Consider the following 15116-nt stretch of genomic DNA (forward strand, 5'->3'; position numbering starts at 1 on the left):
ACATGGTTTGAAAAACAGGAACATTTTCCAAATCTGGGTCAACAATCTTCAATAACCTAGAATGTATTTGTGTGTGTCCAGACCAAGGCCTTAAGATACTCTCTGCCTCTCTAGTTGGAAAAGCTTGGTGGTTTGGGGTGAGAATAGGAAGACACTTGCCAACTCTGTGCAAGACTCTGGGTTTGATTCCCAGCTCCAAAAATAACCCCAACAATGACAAAAAAGAAACCATGGCTGAACAAAAGGAACCCTAGGAAGGAGGTCCGCGGTAGACCACATTTATGACATTACCATTCTGCTAGTACCATGAAGGCGGGGGGGGGGGAGGGGGACAACCACTATTTATTAACTATCAAGAGTGTGTGAAACGATGCCTGCTATGAAGAAACTCACATTCTAGAAGAAAAAAGCAGCAGGGGGAAAAAACAGCCCAAGGGCAAAAAGGCTCACAACAGGTAGGAACAACTTTCTGCTGGGCAAGCAGCGTGGGAACTATAAACCCAGCCGTGTCATGGGAATACAAACGCAGTACAAAGCTTCGAAGCCAGAGACTGCCATAGAGGTAAGGATACAGGGACTCCCAGTCTCAGCATCTCAACCCTCTTATCTGCAAGTGGGATCAGAAATGGCTCTATCAAAGAACTAAATGAGTTAGTGCTAAGCTCTTAAAAGTGTTAGCATAGAGCAAACGACTTTTGAAATGGACCAGAATGACTTTTTCTCACTCTGAGGAACTTGGTATTGGTGGTGGTAAGATGAGGGAAAGTGGAGAAAGACGTCCAAGGCAGGTTCGGTTACAGGGACCATCATGAGCGCACTGACGATGCTGAGATGCAAGAGACTGTGTGCCCCTGGATGTGGATGGGTGAGGGTCCTGTCCCAAGACTCTTAAAATGCGGAGGGCACACTACATCTTGGTGTGTTTGTCTTTGAAAAACTTCTTGTCTGGTATTTCTTAGCACTTACTACAGGCTTGACTCTGGAGTAAATTAGCAGCAAATGGGTACTAAAAGAAGAGCTTTGTGGCCCGCTTTCAGCTGGGCCAATGAAGAGATATATAGACCAAGACATGGTACCTACTTAAACTATCCTGAGTACTCACAACCTTGGAAAAATTGTAAGAATGTGCTAGTATTCAGCTGTATTAATAATGTTCCACCAGATACTAAGTCTATCTACTGTCTCGCCAATACAAAATCATCTTAAAAAAAAAACCAGTTACATGTGTTTTGATAGCACCTGCTTGACTCAGATCATCAACAAACTGCATTACAGTTTTGTACTACGGAATGGATTTCTCAGACTACTGATCTATATGCTTTTTGAAATTGGAACGTATTCAGGAAGAGACCAATTACTTAAATTTGCCTGAATTTGGACTGTGGTAAGAAAATCCACTTAAAGAAACATGGCAAGTAACAATTTCAGTCTCCTTTTTTGTCTCCTATAGCTGAGGAGCAGACAGAAGAGGTTGGCCATTGTGTTGTCAAGGGAAACAAAGCAGAGAGCCAGATTGACTCCTTTTGGACAAATCTGCCCTTTGGGGAGCCTGACCCACTGCTGTTGAAAGGGTATTTTTCTCAAAAGAAATGCATTTGCCCAATTCTGTTGCAACTCTCCTCTGATGCATGCTTCCCTACGGCATGGAACTCCTTTTCCTTTTTTTGATATTGCCAAGTGCCCCCTCTGGAGCCAATAGCTTGTTTACCAGACATGCACCAGGGACCAAGAGATCTCAAAAGCTGGGGACATGATCTCCTACACATTAAGATTAGTTACTGCCAGCTCCCAGCTTAGTCTCAACTCCCAAACTCTCACCACTCTAAGGGAAGAATGGATATGTAGTGAATTTTCCCAACTATGATGGGTCCCAGAGGAAAAGCAGAAATGATTCCCAATATGGCCTTCATCTTGAGTAGCTCATCTTCATCGGATTAGGTTAACCTACATCAAGTGAGATTAGTAGATGCCTGCTTAGGAAGATTCAAAGACACCTGCAATGTTTTCTTAGATTCCTCTGTAGCTAGAAGAATTCTCCATCCTGGTGGTCTCTCTGAACCAGTTTTATTCCTCCCGCCTGTTCCCAGAGCCACTTATGAAAGAACCACTCTGAAACTTAATATTAATTACACACGCTTTAGTCTTTTAGCTCAGGCTTCTTATTAACTAACTCTTACATCTTAAAACCATTTCTATTATTTTATATTTTACCACGAGGCTCCACCTTCTTTCTCCCAGCATTCAGTTTAGTTTTCCCACCTAGCTATATTTTGCTCTGCAAAGCACCTTCTTTATTAACCAATGGTAATAAAATATATTCACAGTATCCAGAGGAGAATCCCACATCATCACTCCTTCTTTATTCTCAATCTGTGGGTTCTAAGGGATTAGGTTTTCAAAAATTAGCATTTATTGGATTTACTTTGGGTGCTTATTAAAAGCAGAGTTTACTGGTTCTTTATTGTATTTCCCCCCTCCCAGAATGTCTAATTCTATAGGTCTGAGGTCTATACTGGTAAACTCTATGCATAACAAATTTTCAGTTTGTGTCTTTGTCACTAATATAAATACCACAATTTGAGAATCACTGCCTTAATGTATCAACTTGGGATCTGAAAATCACCTAGCAATAAAAAGGGGGAAATTCTTTAAGCCACATAAAATAGTAGAAGCATTTTGAACAGTAGCTTCAGAAAACAAAAGTCTGTGAAGAAACCATCTGAAGATGGAGAAAGAATAGAGCAAAATTCTGAAAAAATGAAAGGCCACTATTTTTGGTCTTTACACTGGGCCAAGATCAGTGCAGTGCCTGTTTTTGTCAAACAAGTTGGGAAAACGCGTAAATAACGATTGTTTGTAAAGTGCATAGGAGAACCCTTACTTAGTAGTGAAGATTAACAAGGCCTAGGCTGTGCCTGTGCCAGCCCCACCTAAAACTATGAAAATCAAGAACCATAAGGAATAAACTGTTTCCAAGTGACTGTATCCTAGAACAACATTAAAGGATATTTACAGGAACACAAAAATATCTGAAAGCCCGTAAAGTAAATTTCGCAATGTCCGGAATCTAATAAAAAAACCAAAAACTACCAGATTTATGGAGAATCAAGGAACTATGACCTCTAATGAGAAGAAAAATGGACTGAAATTAATCCATAACTGACACATATGTAATGATCCGAATGGAAGAACATTAAAGCAGTTATCCTAACTATGTTCACCATTGCCAATCACTGTAACTAAAGACAAAGATATTTTTCAAAATGTTTACATTGAGCTATACAAATTAAAAATTTTCAATATGCGAGATGAAAAAATGAATTTAAGCGTTTAATAATATACTAAGTCTTATAGAAAAGATTAGCGACTCTGAAGACCCCAGAATAGAAACCATCCAAAATAAAACACAGAAGAAAAGAAACATGGTATCCACCAAAGATCTGTGGGACTTCAGCAGCCTAAATAATGTATTACAACAGGGGTTTCCAGGGGAATGAAAGGCACATTACCCACAGATCAAGGAGGAGAAAATGACAGTGATCTCTCTCTCACACATGGGAATAATACAAATAGGAAAATTGTAGAATGGCATCTTAAAAGTTCTCAAAATTGCCAACTGAGACCTTGGAGCTCTGAGAAGCAGAGACTTCTCCAGATATGCAAAAGCTGAAGAAATTTATTACCAAAAATCCACACTATAACAAACGGGAAAGGCTAAAAGGAGAGGATGCCAGGTGAAAATATTGACTGATACAATGCAAAGAACGCCTCTGTTCAAGTATAAAATTACTACTGAGAGCCTGAAAGATTTCCCCAGTTTCCTCTGGACAACAGGGACTTATCCAGATGAGCCCCTTTTCTCAGTGCATCACATCAGAACAGACAGAACACAGGGACCTTGGAAAGACTCAAGGATAGCACAAGTTTAACCACACTTAGACTAGCTCTGACTAACCCAACAAGGGCCCTACTTGATGAAATACTACCTATTTTTATGCTTGGATTGACTTTTAAGGCGCTTCCCACGTTCTGAATGTACAGTATAAAGCTGAGAAATGGGAAATGCGACACAAATGTTGGAAAGTGGGACCGAGGAAACAGTAAGTGCTGGTTTCTTTAATCATCATAATGAAACATGCCCACTTAGCAGGAGAAACTAGAGCAAGAGGAAGTGGCTTGTCCTAAACTGGCTCCTCACCAGGGCATCTGTTCTTGGACTCAGTGTTCTTAATGTCATATTGCAGGCACAGATCTGGAAAGGAGCACAAAAGAATGTTTTTAAGTCAGAAGACCAGCTAAGAAGGCCCAAAACCTAAATAATAAGAACTTAGGATAGAAATACCATAGAGACAAAAAAAAAAATCTTTACAAACTCCACTGAGAAAAACAATGTAAAGAATTTATACTCAGATGACACAAAACTTCTCAGCATCAACAGACAAGGTAGGATGATAAAGTATATTCTTACCCCCAAAGTCTGAAGGTCTAACCTGGAGTGCTATAGTCCTGAACTCTTAATCAGGTATGCATGTAGAACAAAGAGATTCCCAGTTCTAAAAGTTCTAAAATACTTCACTCCCCACATATTCTTTCTAGGAAATCACTGGATGATACATTTTAGCAAAATAAATAAATAATAAAGAAGGTATTGGTATCCAAGGTTCCAATACAAGAGAGGGCCAGGGAATTTAACAAGTGGTTAAAAAGGGAGACCCGGGATGTGAGCAGTAATGGATGTGCATAGCAACCTGTGTAGCCTGGAGCAATCTGAAAGAGAATTCCAAACTTCCAGAGAAGCAAAAGGTTGACTTGCATGGATGGGTAGAGAGGAGTGAATGACTGTATACCAAAAATTCATTAATGAGAAGAGAGGAGAAATCAGTCCAGATCTGGGGCTGTGGCTTCACAATAGAGTGCTTGACTAACATGTATGGGGTTCTAGGTTCGAACCTCAGGGTTCAAGTGCACACATGCACATACACACACACACACACACACACACACACACGCACATGCACCATTTACTTTAGGGAAAGCAAACTCTGTACAGGAAGAGAAATAGAATTATTGGTGGATAACATGATTAGCAACAAAATCAAGTAATGGGCACTGAATTCACCCAAAATTATACTCTAAAATACTGTCTGAATGAAAAGAGGTTTCTGTCTGCTAGTTCACTGATTACACACACACACACACACACACACACACACACACACACTTACTTTCATGGCAATCCACTAGGCACATACTGGACACTCGATAAATATGTATTAAGTCAATGAATGAATACAAAGAGGAAAGAGGTATAAACACATGCAAAATGAGGGCAAGGAAAAGCTGGTACAAGGTACATTCTCTTCTCGAATAGAAGCGAATAAATGTTGTCTGGAACCAAACACAAAAACAAGAAATAGAAAGATAATTGTGCTATTTCAAAGCACAGGCAAAGACTTTAAAAATCAAAAGGGGTGGCCACAGGAGAGGGAATGAGACTGAGAAAGATCAGGGACTGCGGCTTGCTATTGTAACTGTAGAGCTAGCTGCCTTTTTAGACAATAACTTAGAAAGTATTAAAATTGTAAATTGACAAAAATAATTATCAGCTGCCCGCCAAGTCAGTTGGTAATTACCAGACTGGCCTGACCTCCCAAACCAGAACAAAACTGCTTTGTCTTTTACATTCCAAAGAAATTTCTCATTACATAAAGATATCTAGGGAGATGGCTTAGAGGGTAAAGTGCTCACCATGCAAGCATGAGGAACTGAGTTTGATCCCCAGCACCCTCATCAAAGCTGGTTTGTGTTGATAAGCCTGGTGTTGGAGCAGGGCCATATAGAGGCGAATGCCTGGCGCTTACTGGCCAGTCCCCCTAATTGATGAGCACTTGGCTGTGAGAGACCCTGCCTCAAAAACTAAAGTGGAGAGAGACCGAGAAAGTCACCTGACATTAACTGTGGTCACCCCCACACGGACCCACATGCACAGATATGCACATGTATACTAAAAAAAGAAATAGGAAAAAATAAGTCAGAACGCCACTCCTCAAAGATAATCATGTGGAATATTTTAGTATAGCTGGAGAGAGATTTTTCTCCAGGAATTTCTTCTTTACAACTGGCAAGTAGATTTTAATTTATTTCTTAAAGTGTTGAAAGTAAACAATGGTAAGCAGAGTCATAACCTCCATTAGCCAGAGGATCTCCAAACAGCAGATAAAAATATAGCGCAACTCCCTGCTAGTGTGTGTGTGTGTGTGAGGCATATTGGCTCAGCTGAGCACAAAGGACCACACACCCAGTGACTGCTCAGGAGACCTTAACTCTCTGCTGGAGTGTAGCAAGGACTCAGGAGAGTCACACAGTGGGCACTTCAAGATGAACTCTACATAGAACAGCGTGGTCGGTCATGTAGATTACTTAGGTTTTGAAATACTGTGTCCGGGACCCTTGACAAGGGCAGGCTATGACATGAGAACCCTTGGGGGTGGATTTTTGAGGCCAAAGTACTCAACAGTGTACAGACATAGGAACTAGGAGTCCTTCAGGGGATCTCCAGTTTATGTACGAAAATTATTACTGATAGAGGTGAGAGGAAAGAAAACCAGACCCATAGTGGAGATACTAACAATCTACAAATAAAATGAACAGTACATCCAACAGGTTCATTTGCTTTTCCTATGGAATATAAACACATACAGTCCTACCACGAGGGAAGGAGGGATGGAAACTGGGAGGTGAGGATGGAGCTGAGGGGGAGTCACAGGTAACTGAGACTGCTCTGGCTTTAAGAATCTAATCTTGATTCTAGTACTAATTAGTTGAATAATCAGGTTACAGTCTTAGGGTTTTATTGTTGTTGTTTGGTTTGGTTTTTCGAGACAGGGTTTCTCTGTTGCTTTGGAGCCTTGAACTCACAGAGATCTGCCTGCCTCTGACTCCCAAGTGCTGGGATTAAAGGTGTGTACCACCACCGCCCAGCTAGCCTCAGTTTTCCAACCTACCAATTGGGACTATAAAACCTACGCTGTTGCCTCATAAAGTGGCCAGAAAGAGGTCACAGGACAGTGGTGGTATTTGTCCAAGGAAGAGTCAGGGACTGCACCGTCCTTCATTCTATTTCAACACATTTGGAAAACGGTTAGCTGGGTCTGGCTGCTAGTATTGGGGAAAGGCCAAAGATACAGCAAAGTTCACACTTAGGAAGCACCCAGAGGAGGCAGAGGAACAGAGGGAGGAGGGTAGGGTTGCTCCAGTGTGCCAAAGTTTGAAGGAGAACACCAGAGGGGGAGCTGACATCTGAGGTCCTTGCAGGAAGCCAGACCTTCCTGCCCTGGCTTCTTGGCAGTGTATATAGTAAGGAACACAGAAGGCTACTTCTGCAAATAATAAGATAGCTGCAGAGTGGATCAAGAAACAGTGGCATTTTGGAAATGATTGCCACTATGAAGTGGGGCTGGGGCCACTGACTACACGGAATGCAGACTATTAGCCGTCCAGACTTTCTCCTGCCCTGCACGCTTCCTCTAGTTACCTCTCATGTCAAAGCTAAGTAGGTGGACTTAAATACATCCAAACCTCACACACCGGCATATAAAAGAGTAAACAGTATCTTCTGATCAGGTCCAATGCCCATGGGAGACAATAAGGCAACAATCCACCTGTGTTTTCTTACTGATCTTGTGAAATAAAACAAGCACTCAGACAGAGGGGCTTGCCCACCAAGTCTAACACCCGAGTTCGAGTTGATGCCTACGAGTCACACGGTAAGAGAGAACTGACTCTCATAGGTTGTCCTCAGACCTCCACAAGCTCATGGTGACACATGGCCATCCATACAGTACACCCATACACCCACAATTAAAAAAAAAAAAGTCTCCTTGATATAACAATCAAGGGGCCTGTTTTGAAAGACCGAGGAAAACAAATGTGTGCTCACCCCCAGAGCTTTGCAGCTAGCCCAATGCCAGTGAAGACAGAAGTCACCTTGGAGGACTGACGTGTAGCTAGAGGGTCAGCTCTGATCTTAGAATTAAATATTCAGTCCTGGGTTCAGCATCAGACCTCTTAGAACCTCCGTGAAGGACATGGAGGAGAATCCACACTGACCTGCTTTCTCAGAGGGCGGCTAGGCTTCTTCTCACCTCATGCATCGATGGGTCAGCACCCAAATACAAATCACAGGCTGATCAGATGGCTAAGGGCACTGACTGCTCTTCCAGATGACCTGGGTTTAAATCGTAGCACCCACATGGTGACTCTCAACTCTTTGAAACCCCACTCCCAGGGGATTCGACATCCTCTCCTGGTCTCCACCATCACCGCACGCATGTGGTACAGACATACAAGCAGACAAAACATCCTTACACGTAAAATTTAATCTTGAGGTTAAAATTCAAATTCAGGGTCAGTAGATTGGCTCAGAAAGCAAAGGTGCCTGCCACCAAGACTGGCAACGGGAGTTTCATCTCTAAGTGCCACACAGCAGGAGAGAAATGATACCTAGATTGTCCTCTGAGCTACATGTATGCACAGTGGCACATGCATACCCCTAAAGCAAATATGGCAGGCAGACAAACAGAAGATAGATGCATATATAGATGCGAAGATAGACACATAGATGTCGTTTTAAAAACATGGTTTTTAAAAGAAAATTCAAAATCACTAAGAGGGAAATCACATGGGGTCAAAATTACTCCCCCACAAAGGCCATTCTGAAATTGGAATATAACATACTGGTCTACAAAACTAGATCAGAAGCAGCCAGGCTTAGTGAGTGGGTACGAAATGACGTCACTATTGATCATCATCCAAGTCCAGGCTGCAATGTCGGTGACGCACATCCACAACTCACGCTTAGCCGGTGTGAACTGAGACCTTTTCTGCTCCAGGAGGATGACAAGAGCCATTTAAACCATCATTTAATCATTCTCTCCCCCTTTGTTTCTTCATTTTCCTGAAATGCGTGTACAACACCCACCAGAAAGACTGAGGTGGAAAAGAAAATTCCAAGGAACTGGTGAAGATGTACAACAATCAGAACCCTGATGGGAATACACCCCGAAGAGCCCTGTTATAGATCAGTAGCCTCTATTCACCAGACACCACTCCCGGTGACCCCACTCCTTCCCACACGCATGCAGTATGTTTCTACTGGTAATATGTTCGAAACAACTGAAGGTAGCATATGATGCTGATGGTCAGGAGAGCAGCTTCGTGGCTGAGGAACAAGACGAGAGCAGGAATCTGCCTTCCTGGAACTGACAGCCTTCTGCTGCTCAGTGGGGCTCTGCGTCCGTGGATGCCAACAGCTCATCACCATTTATTTAAATTCATTAAACTGCATCCTTTTTTTAAGTAGTCAAAAATTTAAAAAAAAAAATGAAGTGATTCTATTTAACTTCTGAGTATACGGGCAAAAGAATTGGAAGCAGGAACTCAAAGACACACAGGTCTGCTGGTATTCACGGTAGCATTCCTTCAGCCGCTCAGCAGCTCAAGATCGGGAGGTTCATCAATAGATGTGCAAGCAATCAAGATGCTGTATGTGCATGCATGGAATATTATTCAGTGAGAAAAAAGGAAGCTCAGACATATGCTACACCATGAATAAAACTTGACATCTCTGTGTAAAGTAAGTCAATTTTCACTTAAGAACAAAGACTGCAAGATCCCACTGACAAGAAGAACATGATGGGCGTGGTCAAACGCATGGGGAGGGAAAGCCGCATGATGCTGTTGGGGTCGATGAGGAGGAGAATGAGGAAGCCTAACATCCGATAGATACAGAGGAAATGGATACAGGGGAAATGATGGCATAACCATGGATGTGCTTCATGCCTCCGACCTGCGTGTGCTAAGTTTATTAAGATAGTAAATTCTAAGCCGGGTGGTGGTGGTGCACGCCTTTAATCCCAGCACTGGGGAGGCAGAGGTAGGCGGATCTCTGTGAGTTCGAGACCAGCCTGGTCTACAGAGCTAGCTCCAGGACAGGCTCCAAAGCCACAGAGAAACCCTGTCTCGAAAAAAACCAAAAAAAAAAAAAATAAAAATAAAATAAAAAAAATAAAAAAGATAGTAAATTCTATGCAGTGTGTAACCTGAAATAAAATGTCCATTTTCACCCAAAGCAAGTCGAATGTGATTCTACTCTATGTATGCTATCAAAGGCATGAACCACTTACAGAGGACCTTCAGGAGTCCACACCCTCTTTGGGGGTTTCTGTAAATCCTACCTTCGATTCTGTTGTAGACAGACTCGCAGGCACTGTGGTGTATAAGGCTCTGGATCCACTGGGACCCTGCACTACACAAAAGCCATCCTCCAGTTCAGAATCACAGCCCAGGGTGGAGGGACATGCAGAGAGGTCTGTTCATACACTTTAAATCAGGGAGACTGAGGAAAAGAATCTAGTTGTAAAAGAATTGTGGGGACCTCAAATTCAAACTGTGAGCTAACCCCTTATGTCCCCAGACTCCTTAATCCCCTTGAAAAACAAAAATTCAATTTTCACATTAAAACACATTAGATTTCACAGATCTTTCGTTATACATTTAAAAAAAAATCACCATTTGACTTGAAAACAGTTTATTTAATTTATACAAATAACTACTAAATACAAAAAGTAGATTAAAACAAAATAGTTATTTTTTTTTCTGGCAGAGTTTAAATGCACATAATGGATAATTCCGAAGAAGATGCATTTTCCCCCACAGCGTTTGGGACTAAAATTCTACTGAAATCTTTGCTTTCTAAATCAGTAATATATTGGGTGGTGTCGCATGGGTAATGACTAAATATGTTCTGCATACGAACTGAAAAGAAAGTTACAGTCTACACACATAAAAAAAAAAACGTGAAGCACTTAAAATGTGAATTTAACTGATAATAAAAGAAAAATGTCCATTTCAGAGTCTAGTGTTAAAAACATTTAGGTAATAAAATCATAAGACCACATAAAAATAAGCTTTAACATATGCATGAAGCAGTTTTGTAAAAACTGCTAGGTGCACAAGTAATAAATAATTTGCAAAGTTGTGTATAAACAATTCCTAATGTTCGCATCGTTGTAAACATCAGCACGTGTGTAAAATGCAGCAGAGTCTAACATTATATTTTTTTGTTTTGTTTTGCCAAATTGAATTCCTATTATCCAAAGACAGACCAGTGGAGTACGCAGCCGATGTTTTTGGCAAGTTGGGTCTTTAAAATTAAGAGTAACAGTGCAAGGAAGGAATGCACAGAATTCCTAGTGCAACAAAGAAGAGTAGTGCAGCCAATATTGCTGATTAAGAATTCACCACCTCCTTGAGTTTCCCGTGGGGAGTGTCTAGGAGACCCCTGAAAGATATGCAAAGCCACTGTCTTAATGCCCAGACCTCTTGTAGGATCTCTCCTTGTTCCTCCAGTCCCCTCCCTTTGCAACCGTATCCACCCACCATTAGTCTCTGTGGTGGGAACAGTTCGCCAAGTGCCCAGTTCACAGTTTTTTTTGAGCGAGGTTATGGTGGTTTTAGTGTCTCCCTGGAACATGGCTTAGGAGAGACATCTGCTTTTGTCAAAGCAGCCACTTCGGGAGGGAGACCGATGGGTTCTGTTCTGACAACTGGTCAGGCCAGCGTTAGGTCCCAGCTGGACAATGACAGTGTTGACTCTTCCTTCTTGACACCGTGAAAATGTCAACAGTCAGTTTTTAATTTGTCTAGGGAATTATCGATTTTGGTCAAAGTCTTTTTGATGCGAAGAGCTGTGAGCCTCGCCGACGGGTTCTGATACCAACACTCTTTCATCAGCTTCGCCAGAGAAGTTAATGTCTGAGGAGAGGAAAGAAACATCACACAGACTCACTCTCTGGTGGGCCTAGAGACTAGGCGAATGTTGTGTCAATTTCTTTGAAGAACCTGTAAGTCTTGAGAAGCTGGCCATGCTATAGGCATCTTCTTTAAGGAAGTCCTCAAGGCCTTAGCCACCAACGAGGAAGCATTTATGAGCTTCTTTTGGACTCTTAGGACCACCAGCATACTTTATCAGCAAATGCCATGGGCCAAGTCAGAGCCCTTGCATTTTATGGCTGCTAAAAGTAATATTACTAACCCAGTGACGAGAGTGAAATCTTAGGGATCATCTGGGATGTGCTACTAACGAGGAATTCAATCAAGCTCCTCGGCATCGTACAGCCTGCTTTTAGAATCTCAGGTAAGCAGAGATGGTCAAGAGTTAATCACCATTGCTGCCTCTGATTGACACATGCAACCGCAGCTTTAGGGCGACAGTAATGAGTGATCTTGTTTTCGACACTGGTCACACACGGACACCCAGGGGAGTGACACCCATTAGCAACATCTGCCAGATTGGGCTTCTTCAAGAATTGCAATGCCACCCAAACCTATGCAATTAGGCTCCAGGATCCTACGTAATACTGTGTAGGAGAAGAGTAGATACACGGTGCCCATGAAATCGATGCTAAGCGTCAGGAAGCTAACAGTTGCTGGGATGATCGAAAACTAATAACATACATAGCATGCTTACCGGGTCTGAGAACCATCTGTTGGGTATGTTTGGCCTCTGTTGATCCACGCAGACAACTTTCCTCATATCTTCAAAACTTGGGTCATTGGGAACGACATCATAGAATGGCGGCTTGTAATCTTCCACTATTCCTGTGTACGACAAGACGAGAACTGTGTGGGTTAGCAGGAGAGTACACCTCCCCACAGGGTGTCACTGTCGTGAGTTATAATGTGACAGGATAAAGCCCCAGCCACCACTCTCCTATGTCAAAGCACCTTTGGAAGCCACAGGCAGGTCCTAAAATAAGTTGAGACAAAGGCAATAAATATATACCCTGCAGGAAATCGGAATGAGATGAAGACTGAAAATCCTCTCATGAAATCGCAAGTACCACAAACCATTCCGACACTGTCTACAAAGAACTCACAACCGTCTGTAATTTCAGTTCCCAGGGAACCCACCCCTCTTCTGACCTCCATGGGCATCACACATACATACACACACACACACACACACACACATACACACACATAAACGTTGCACAGATACACATGTAGGCAAAATACTCATACACATAAAATTAAACTAAAAAAATCCTTTTTTAAAGTATCTGGAAACAGCCGGAGGCAAAATAACAAATCAAGACCATCACCCAAATCACATTTCTGTTATGAACTTATTTTGTCAGAAAATTCATGGCTTTCAAATAATCTCTCCCATCAGGGGCACACAAATAGCGTGATCTGAGATTGTCATTTCCTAGTCACTCACTCTCCCTCCACACAGGCATGTCCTCAAACTATCAGACAGAAGCCTCTGTTCGATGGCTAGTACAGTTATTATCAGTACCTGTCTTTTCACTTAGAAGACGAATTCCGCCAATCAATTTAAGACTTCACCATATGGAATTAGCAAAGTGACTGTCCTCTTACAGCCAGCGAGCCAGGGAAATTACTACTTGGTTTCCTTTTATCAACCACGTGGTCAGTGACTAACTCGGCTGCTGGCCCCTTTCCTTCCTGCATGGAACTTCTATTCCTAGACACCCGGGGTGGGGGGTGCTGTTGTAGAGGACAGAAGGGGGCTCTGAGTAAAAGGTATAATTAAGCTTTCCCCGTTCTTGCAAGCCCCCTAAAGAAGCTTCAACTCCCTTTTCCTTTGTCGCAGGGGTTAGTGAGAATCCACTCACACCAATTTCACAGAAATACAAGTCACTTATGCAGAAGCTCAGAGATGAGGAGCATCTGCTGTAGAAATACTACAGGGTTTCTAAACCTCACAGACTCCAGAGTTTATTTTTAAAACGGCAAGTAGTCTAAATTGTATCTTAAAAATTCTAGTTGACACTTTGTTAATCCTAAATAATATAGCCACGTTGTGTAACTGAATCTGTGATGTGGATCCAAATGAAAACCTTTCCAGGCAAATAGCAATTGCTCCTAACCTCACGGGAAGCAGTTACACCATCTCCAAATCTTACTTACTTCTCTTGTAAGGATCCCTGACCACGTTTAAACAAAAACGTCTTCACCCTTCAGTACTTGGGAAACATAATATCTTGCACAAAAGTATTTCCAAACTGTTGTGTGCATGCATCTATGTGTGTGCGTGTGTGCATGCATGTGTATTGCATCTTTTGGGTTTTGTTTTATTCGGTCTTATCTTGTTTTATTTGAGTCTCACTGGCTGCAAGCTTGACCAGTGGACTAGGACAGCAGGATTCGGAGATGCCCCTGCCTCTGCCTTCCCCAGCACTGGAATTACAGGCATGCTCCATCATGCCTAGCTTCTCTACATAGCTTCCTGGGATCGAACTCACATCCTCGTGCAAGAGCTACACTGTCTCCCCAGCTCCACAACTCCTTCTCATGCCACTAAATACTTTTACTTGGAAGTGAGAAGAAATTCTCTTATGTTTATGTGTTAGCTCTTACATTGAGTCTAAGATAGCTTCATGGCCACTCCCCAGTTAGAGCTGCATATCACTCAAACCTAGACAGACAAAACGCACCACAGAGCTGGAACTGGACGCCTCTTGAGAAGAGAGGCCATGCACTAAAGGCCAGGAACGTACAAAAGACACAAATATTTGTCTTAGAGGAAGTAAGAAGAAAACCGAACAAACAGCTTCTCGCAAACTTCTGATGCCTCCACACTATTTCAGCATGAGGCCAACGGATGGTCCTCCTCTCTTTAGCAACTCCAAATGGGGACACAAAATTCCAGGAAATCGCAGGAAAAAATAATCCTTCCTCCAGCCTCGCCTCCACATTCCTGTCCCCAGTCACTTCCCTAAAGGTAAAAATGAACAACTAAATAAAAGCTTTCAAATTTCAAAAACAAAAAAAAGGATAAATATGAATATTTTCCCTGGGCTGATTCATCGGCTCAAACCTTAGTGCGCACTAAGGGAGTGAAGTCACATCATGACGCATGCTGGACATCCAGCGTTGTCATGGCTCCCACACAAGCCCCTGTGCTCACGAACAGAAGCACATGGGGCTCTCTGGCAAATGCAAGGGCTCATGAGAATAGCTTTCCCAAACTGCATGTGCCAAGCATACGTTTACTCTAAGTATTTCCTAGTCCCCAGCCCATGCGATGC

General features: G+C 42.4%; 1 protein-coding gene across 1 annotated transcript in view; it reads right to left on the minus strand.

Moving 5' to 3' along the window:
• Window positions 1-10571: 10571 nt before the first annotated feature.
• Acvr1 (activin A receptor type 1) overlaps window positions 10572-15116 on the minus strand; it is a 117382-nt gene continuing 112837 nt past the window's right edge. Inside the window, exons 9-10 of the mRNA XM_041631616.1 lie at window positions 12530-12660; window positions 10572-11814 (exon numbers count right to left, since the gene is read on the minus strand). Coding sequence (XP_041487550.1) covers window positions 11680-11814; window positions 12530-12660 — 266 coding nt within the window. The 3' untranslated portion in view covers window positions 10572-11679. The remainder of the gene's footprint in view (window positions 11815-12529; window positions 12661-15116) is intronic.

Source organism: Microtus oregoni, unplaced genomic scaffold (genome assembly GCF_018167655.1).
Source record: "Microtus oregoni isolate MIOR12 unplaced genomic scaffold, Mior012 000037F_ref0000500, whole genome shotgun sequence".
Taxonomy (NCBI): Eukaryota; Metazoa; Chordata; class Mammalia; order Rodentia; family Cricetidae; genus Microtus; species Microtus oregoni.